The following is an 8,582-nucleotide window of genomic DNA, read 5'->3' on the forward strand; positions in this document are numbered from 1 at the left end:
TGCATGTAGATTCCGGGACCCCTGAGCCAGCTCCAGTGGTTCCTGGGACCTCAGACTGCGCTCCCCCACCCCTGGAGCAGGGTCCCGTGGCTTCCCATAGCCTGTCACCCACCCAGCGCCAGTGTGGGGTAAGCACAGTGTCCCACCTCCCCCAGTGACCGGAGCTCTGTGGCGGAGTGGAAGCAGGACACACCCTAACCCAACAGTGCAGAGGCCAGAGGATGGCCTGTGGGAGTCGGTTCTCTCCTACCATCTGGCTCCTGGGGGTCAAACTCCAGCAAGCAGCCTTGATAGCATCTTTACCTGCTGAGCCATCTCTCTGCTTACTTTTGAGAGTGGGGTTTGATTACATTCACCTCATTTTGTTTTGGGGATTTTGTTGCTGCTGTCATCATCATCGTGGTCATTTTGTTGTTTTGAGAGTCTTTCTTGCAGCCCATAGTGGCCTGGGGTTGTGCCAACCCTCCTCCCTTGCCTGCTGGCATTATAAGCACGTACCACCCTCACCCCACTTCTCCCTTCTAATGAAATAAGGTAATGTTCCTGTTCTAAGCTCCACTATGGTTAAAACTCATGCATTTTGATATGTGCTTTATCTTAGCTCAAACTGTCTTCTCTCACTGCCTATTTGTGTTATTTTATATACTGGTGTTCAGAAATTCTCTGGATGTCTTTGTTATTTCCAATTTATTTCATTTGCTGGATACATTTTGAATACACTGTGGGGCATTGGGCTATGCACAGACAGCCTGGTTTCCAGTTGAGGCTAGATCTTGAACCCCGGGACCCATTGGTGATAATTCACCTACATGGGATGGAAGGAGTTCTCTCATGTCTCCTGGACCCTGGCTCCTGTCAAAGTTACCGCCCCCTCAGCCTCCACAGGAGAAGCATGGCTTGCACTCATGTAGACAATGTCCCAAGCTTCTGACCTTCAGGCTAGATTCCTCCCTAGTTACCTAGCAACAGTAAAGATAACATCATACAATAAGAGGGGCTGCTTGGCCCCACCTCGCTCTCTTACTCCTCTCACTCCCTTACTCTCCCCTCCTCTCCTCTCCTCTCCTCTCCTCTCCTCTCACTCTTTTTCTTACTCTCTAGCCTGTCTTCTTTCTCTCTCCCCCCCTTCCCTCCTCTTGGCCATGGCTGGTCTCTCTCTCTCTCTCTTTTCACTTTCTCTCTTTCCCCCTGCCTTTCTACAATAAAGCTCTAAAACCATAGACTGTCTCTGTTCATCAAGGCCCCCTTCACTTACTCTTGCCTGCATGGGAACCTCTCTCTCTCAGCCTTCTCTCCTATAACCCTGGTGCTACAGGGTGTCACCCCGGGACCCCTGGTCGGGGGCTGCCCCTTGACCACACCCCCACCCCACCCTACCCCCTGTCGAGTGGGGTCAGTGGCTTAGATGCCCCCCCGGGGGTCTAGTAGAAAGTGTCTGGTAGCCCTCCCTTGTCTGTCTGCCCAGAGCACAGGAGGAACTCTGGCAGGCCCAGGCTATCCTCCCTTCCTCCCTTTTTCCCCTAAACCCCTTTTAGTTCTCACAATACACTGCAGACTCTTAATACTTTTCAACTTTCTGAAATTTGATAGCCCATAATGTGGTTTGCATAGTGCATTTTCATGAGCATTTAGAAGGAATATGCACTATTCTAGCTTTGTGAGGTGGCATTCTGTACAAATGAATCATGTTTTCTCTGTCTTCAGTGATTGTCTTCTTATTCCACCTCTTGAAATCTATACTGTAAATGTGGAGTGATTTCTTTCAGTTGCATCAGTTCCTGTGGTTTGGTGCACTTTGAAGCTTTATATAATGATTAATATCATTACTCCAACCTCCTTTTGATTAATGTTTGTTTGCATGTATTCTATTTGCATCCTTTTCTTCTTTATAAAAAGTATTTATGTGTGTGGGTGTTTCATCTGCATGAGTGTGTGCAGCACATGGTTCAGGGCCCACAGATGCCAGAAAGGATATCAGATCCCAAGAAAAGGAATCACCAGCGGTGTGGGACAGACACTTCGTCATGAGTACTGGGAGCTGAACCAAGGCCCTCTGAAAGTATTCTCAACCACTGAGCCATCTCTCCTGCCCCAGTCCTTTTAGACTTTTAATTTATGAGTCTCAGATTTAAAGTGACAAACAGCTTATGCTTACATTCTTTTCTTTCTGGCCATATGATAGTCTTTGTCTTACAATTGAAGTTTAGACCTTTTGTAATTGATACAACTATGTAAGTGATAGAATTTAAGTCTATTGTATGCATTTCTTTTTACCTTCTGCCCTGCTTTCAGAGTGATATTTCAGTCTGTTTAGCTTACAATGTAACTCAGTGGCAGAGAGCTCTCCCAGCATGTGGGAGCCCTTGAGCAGGACCCCTAGATGAAGAAAGGAAGAGGGAGGAAGCCAAGGAGTGAGAGGTAGGAGAGAGGGAGGGGAAAAGGAAAGGACTTACCACCATGGTTGAGACACCAATCACTCCCCCTTGGATGAGCTCTCAGGTCCTTTATGACACGGCCCTGCCATTCTTTTCTTGTCCTTGGCAACCTTGACCTAGATAAGAGTGTTCTTTCTCTAAGGAGTGCTGCTTCTTTGACAGACAACTGTGATACTTAGGGATCACCTTGACTCCCTCACGTTCAGTTAAAGTTGATTTGTATTAGGCTTTCTCCAGAGAGGTAGTTTAGACCTATAAAGGCAGAACTCAGTGCCCACTTTTCTGCATGGTCTTTTCTCTTCAGCTAACAAAAATTCAAATACCTATCAGCTTTGTATAAGCTCTGAAAATCTGCCATTATGACCATCATGGATCAGACTTTATCTTGAATTTTTAAAACTAGTAATCTGCAGTGAGCAAAGTGACCTCTAGGGTACTAGTGTGTGAAGTAGTCTGTCTTGTCAGATGCAACCAATGGCTTAGCATGCGGAGCGCTCTGCTGACCGCACCTTTTGTTCTTATTAAAATGGAAGAGTCAACTATTGTCATCACCCAATGAGTGCCACCACCTTTATTTGTTTACCAGGCAGACCGGGAGATGATACTGGCCCATTACCCTTGACCTAGTCAACCCTCGACAGAAGACTTAATGATGCTATTTGGGATGCATTTCCTTGCTGCTTTGCGCAGGTGGCTTTCTCATTGTTGCATAGACAGTGATGGGAACATCAGTTATTGTCAGGCAATGACTTCCAGGGCATCTTCGGAGTTGCCTGAATGAAAGGGCAAATGATAAGTAGTTAAGATACAAAACAGGAAATTATTTTCAAAGCAAAGAAAAATTTCAATATCTTTTCAACTGTTTAAAACTTTTCTGAAGCTTTTCAATGTCACAAAGATGTATAATCAGAGGTTCTGATAAGAATCTACACATACATAACAATGAACATGTGCCTACTCCCATGTATTTAATTATGGGAAATACATTAAAACAAAATTATGTTCCAGATGTTCATTTTCAAGAGTTTCAATTAAATATTAAATGGCAAAAAAATGTATAAATATAAATAAGTAGTAATAGTATGTAGATTCAGATATGAACCTTCAATCACTTTGGTTGTGTAATTTCAAAACATTTGTGGAGTGAAAGCCAGCAGACTAATGCTCAGACATTCATAGAACCTCAGAGTTAAAAATACTCTTAAATACATCTAGAGTCTGGGATCCTTTTCTGACACTCCTACCAAATAACCAACCCTGGATATTTTAGCCTTTTCCATCCATAAGTCTAACTTTTAAAGTATCTACCTTCCTAAGCTTAACTCCGTGACCGAAATTTCTTTTCTTTTGGTTTTCGAGACAGGGTTTTTCTGTGTAGCCTTAGCTGTCCTGGAACTTACTCTGTAGACCAGGCTGGCCTCAAACTCAGAAATTCACCTGCCTCTGCCTTCCAAGTGCCAGGATCAAAGGTGTGCGCCACCATGCCCAGTGTGACCAAAATTTCTAATCCACTAAGACAAGTAGGAGTGTATTATTTACTGTTTCATTATGGAAAACAGCAGGAAAGTGAAACAAATCCTGTTTGTAATGGCTTGCTTCAATTCTGTAAATGTGGCTTCTCTCATAGTGTTTCCATACTCTACTGTTGCCTCAGCCAATGATCTAAAGCAAGCCAAGTGACACCAATGAGAGGCCTCCCTCTGTTTTTGAATTTGTACCCTTGTACCTAAAACAATGCCCTACACATAATTATACTGGTGATCTGATGTTGATCTTAAGAATATAGACACAATCTAGATAAAAATGTATGTGGCAGAGGAAGGATCGGTCTAGTCTTACAAAGTTACAAAATATAGACTTAAAATCTGTGCTCTTGTTAGTGCTAATGTAATAACAGCAGCACTTGGCTTCCCAGGTTTAATTTGTTTCTGCTAATATAAGTGTCAGTGCTCATACTGATGATAGCCAATAGTTGGCAAAATATCCACCTATTGGGTGACGTCTCTTTGCCGTTACAGGAAGCACTAGAGCGCAGGCCTGATTCTAGCTCAATTGAAGAGTCTCCCCCTTCCACTGGAAACCTCCTTGGCTGGGTCCCAAACCGAAAAGGCATAATTCACTGAAATCCTAAAATACAAAGTTAAAACAACAATGCTGCTTATCTTCAAAGACATTTTTAATGCTTCAATTTTCTTACAAAAACATTCAGAAGGTGACATCTGAAAAAATCTATAAAAGTTAATTATACAACTAACAATTTAGAATCTTACAATAAATTCAAAATGGCCCCCAAGAAGTGTAAGCTAACTGTACCTATGTTGTGGTTATGTGTGTCTCTGCCTGTGGTTAACAGTGATATCTAAACTGTGGGGAAAGAAAATGTCAAATGTCCTTCTCATTATTATTAAAATCAGCAAGTCTGAGTCTTCATTCCCCCTACCCTTCTATGCCTCTCCACTAATGTAGACTCTCTTTGAGTAGAATATACCTTGTGTTCCCATAACCCTTTAGTCTACCTACCCCCTATGTCATAGAGCATTAGTTAAGAAAGTGGCTTTTTGAGAGTAAACACTTAACTTGTCCCTATTTTATTTATTCTCATTCTCTCTCTCTCCTCTCTCTCTCCTCTCTCTCTCTCTCTCTCTCTCTCTCTCTCTCTCTCTCTCTCTCTCTCTGTGTGTGTGTGTGTGTGTGTGTCTGTCTGTCTATCTGTCTTTCTCTCTGTCTCTCTCTGTTTCTCTGCCTCTCTGCCTCTCTCTCTCGTGAGACAGGGTTTCTCTGTGTAACCCTGACTGTCCTGGAACTCACTTTGTAGAATAGGGTTGGCCTCAAAGTTACAGTGATTCATGTGCCCCCTGCCTTTGCCTCTTGTGTGCTGGAATTAAAGGTGTGCACCACCACTGCCTGGCAACTTGTCTATATTTCTAAAGGGTAAGTTAATAATATCTGAATGCTTTCAGATAACAGTAGGTTTAAAGGAGACAATCATGTGAAATACAATGCCTGACACACAGTAAGTCCTTAGTTAGTGATAACTAGTATTAATTAGTAGATACTGATCATTAGTAAACACACATGTAAAAGGGAGAGATTAAGTTTACGCAATGCATGTAGTCAAATAAGTTCAATTACTATCTACTGTTTCCTGTACCTAGAACTCTCCCCAGCCCACAGCTCCCATGAATTTACATTTCCCTTTCTTAGAGAAAGAACTCTCCTATAACCCTTATTGTCTAAGTCTTCATGGCTCTCTCTCTCTCTCTCTCTCTCTCTCTCTCTCTCTCTCTCTCTCTGTTTTGTAACAGTTATCAAACTCAGGATCTCTAACCAGGGTGCTATGGACATTTGAGACCACGTGCTGCTAAGATGAAGAAAGAAAGACTGTCACAGGCATTGTAAAGTATTCCTCAGTATTTATCCACTAGATGGCAACAACAACCTTCTCCTAGTGTTTTGACAGTTTTTCTTTTTTGAAATGTCCCCAAACATTAGCACATATCCCCTGATAGGAGAGAAAAGCAAAATTTCTCCCTGTTAAGAAGCACTGTGCTAATTATTTTAATAAATGTTTTAAATATCCTAACCATTCCTTGTTCATCTTTGTCCCATTTAATTCTTTATAGGTAGACAAGTTTGGGTACACAGTGGACATTGAATAACTATCTTGAATAAATTTACATGTCCTTATTAATACACAAGAAATAGGAAAGGTGGCATTGCCTTTAAAGCATTTCTTATGTCTGAAATTCTATTCATAATAAGTGAATACTTATTGGAAATAATAATAAAACAAATTTTGTAAGTTCCAACAATTAGAGTGTGGCCATTATCAAGAAAGGGGGGTTATTCAATGAAGATCTTGTATAAACATTGTCACCTGTGGCTTCATGTAACTGTCTGTGGAAAATTAAGCCTTAGCTACCTGGCTTAAGAAGACATAGACTTACCAAAATAGGCCAAGTCTGATTCCTGTAGAGGTGAATAAATCAATTGTGTCTACTGACTTTCCATAGAAGGCTAGACTTGCCAAAGGAATGTTGATCAAATGTTCCAGGGACACCCAGAATTATGACGTCAGAAGATTCCTTCACATAGCTTCCTGCCTGCTAACAAATTAAGCAGCTCAGTTCAGATCTCTGGCAACAATGTGAGTGTTCAATTAAACTGTGTCAGAGGCTTATTCTTGTCAGTGCCTTATTTTCAACATTACGTATCTTAATCTATGAAGACCTAGAACTAATCAGTTTTCACAAAGCTGTACTCCTGAGTCTTCCCGCCTCATACACCATTTCCTCTTCATCTCCACCTCTGAGACTTGCTCTATCAACAGCAAGGACACCTATCTGTCTACACCATTCTCCCACTCAGAGTCTTGATACTCAAACTAAAGTTCTCTGTGTCTCTGAATTTGACCTTAGCTAAAAGGTTGAGAAGAGATTTTTCACATACAGATCTCATCTTACTTGGAATTCTTCCAAGTGCTGGAATATTTCTTTTTTTTCTTTTTTTTTTTAATGTAATTTTTTGTTTTTTAGATTTATTTATTTATTTTTATGTATGTGAGTACACTGTTGCTGTCTTCAGACACACCAGAAGAGGGCATCAGATCCCATTACAGATGGTTGTGAGCCACCTTGTGGTTGCTGGGAATTGAACTCAGGACCTCTGGAAGAGCAGTCAGTGCTCTTAAACGCTGAGCCATCTCTCCAGCCCCCTGGATATTTCTGGTAATGCCTGCACCACCTCTTTTTCCTGTTTCATCCAGACAGCCTTGTCATTCCCAAATGGAGGGGATGAGAGTTGTGAAAAGAGGACTACATTTTGTCCACTCTTGCTATTCTAATTCCTTGTCCTAGAGTGTGTCTGTTGCTGATCCTATCTTTAGGACTCTCTTACCACCAGTGCTGGGCTTATGTAGCCTCTGCTTGCTTCACTCAATTTCTGCCCTACTTTGTAGTGCTCTTAGTTTAACCCATACTCCAGACTTCAATAATCTTCAACTAACAACCTGTTCAGTTTTCATAGCTAATAACTAAGTGTTGAATGCTAGTGAGAATTTTTAACTTTATGAAAGTCTTTGCAACTACACATTATACTCAGTTCCTACTGTTGTGCTTCAAAACTTGGGCTACAAAAACAAACAAACAAAAACCTGGCATCTATTCTAGGAATGAAGTTTATGTTGAATAAAAATCTTTCCTCTATCTTCTTTCTCTTACAAGGGTTTTCTGTGAATACACTGATCACAATTTCATCTTAAAGAAAACTCAGTTCAACTTACTGTGTCACAGTCAGACGCCTGACATTAATTGCTGCCCGTTGTTAACTAGTATATGACTAACATCTAAACATGGCAAAAAAAAAAGTTTAAGTTGGTGTGTTTGAGACAAGATAACAGTTCAAAGATGGTGGGTTTGGGCATCAAAATTAGATGTGAATTTTGACAGGATGTTAGCACTAAAATTCTACGCAGATCACCAAAAGTTTACCTGTAAAATGGCTTTACAACCACAAAGTGAGGTATCTTCAAGGCTACTATTCTTTAAGCCCTTTAGTATTATTTTAGATCATTTATTGGCACAAACTGTGTCAGGTTTTCTGTGCAGCTGGTATAATGAAAAACAATAGACTTATTGGTGAAAAATTGGCAACACTGTAATATATCATAAAACCACATGGACTTATCTACAGCAGTATCCACAAAGCAATAGATACGTAAGCATAAATAAGGAATAAAAGGAAAATCTCTAAATATGCTCTCTTAATGATAAGCCCCCAAATAATGATCTTTCAATAACTATCATATTCATAAAATACAAAGAAGATTATATCCCAGGAAAACATAACTATTATTATACTTCATTTACTCATCCAGTAATGTTTTCCTGAAATTCTACCATGAGCTACATCCATGTTAAATAATAAAAAGACAGAGCAAATCAATGACCCAGTGTAGGGGAATGCCAGGATGGGGAAGCAGGAGTGGGTTGATGGGTGGGGGAGCACCCTCATAGAAGCAGGGGTAGGGGGATAGGATAGAGGGTTTTCAAAGGGGAAACCAGGAAAGGGGATAACATTTGAAATGTAAATAAAGAAAATATCTAATTTTTAAAAAAAAAGAAATCTCAGAAATCCTACAGGGAGGGA

General features: G+C 40.9%; 1 protein-coding gene across 4 annotated transcripts in view; it reads right to left on the reverse strand.

Annotated features, from left to right (window-relative positions):
* Positions 1–2,977: 2,977 nt before the first annotated feature.
* The window catches only part of Fam229b (family with sequence similarity 229 member B), a 14,541-nt gene continuing 8,936 nt past the window's right edge, over positions 2,978–8,582 (reverse strand). For 2 of the 4 annotated variants that reach the window (XM_029482761.1, XM_021174936.1), the window contains exons 3-5: positions 6,383–6,538; positions 4,424–4,562; positions 2,978–3,208 (exon numbers count right to left, since the gene is read on the reverse strand). In XM_029482761.1, the coding sequence (XP_029338621.1) occupies positions 3,091–3,208; positions 4,424–4,548 (243 nt within the window). In that variant the 5' untranslated portion in view covers positions 4,549–4,562; positions 6,383–6,538 and the 3' untranslated portion in view covers positions 2,978–3,090. Of the gene's footprint in view, positions 3,209–4,423; positions 4,563–6,382; positions 6,542–8,582 lie in introns of all 4 variants that reach the window. The other 2 variants (XM_021174935.2, XM_021174934.1) reach the window with 1 other exon arrangement.

Source organism: Mus caroli, chromosome 10 (assembly GCF_900094665.2).
Source record: "Mus caroli chromosome 10, CAROLI_EIJ_v1.1, whole genome shotgun sequence".
NCBI lineage: Eukaryota > Metazoa > Chordata > Mammalia > Rodentia > Muridae > Mus > Mus caroli.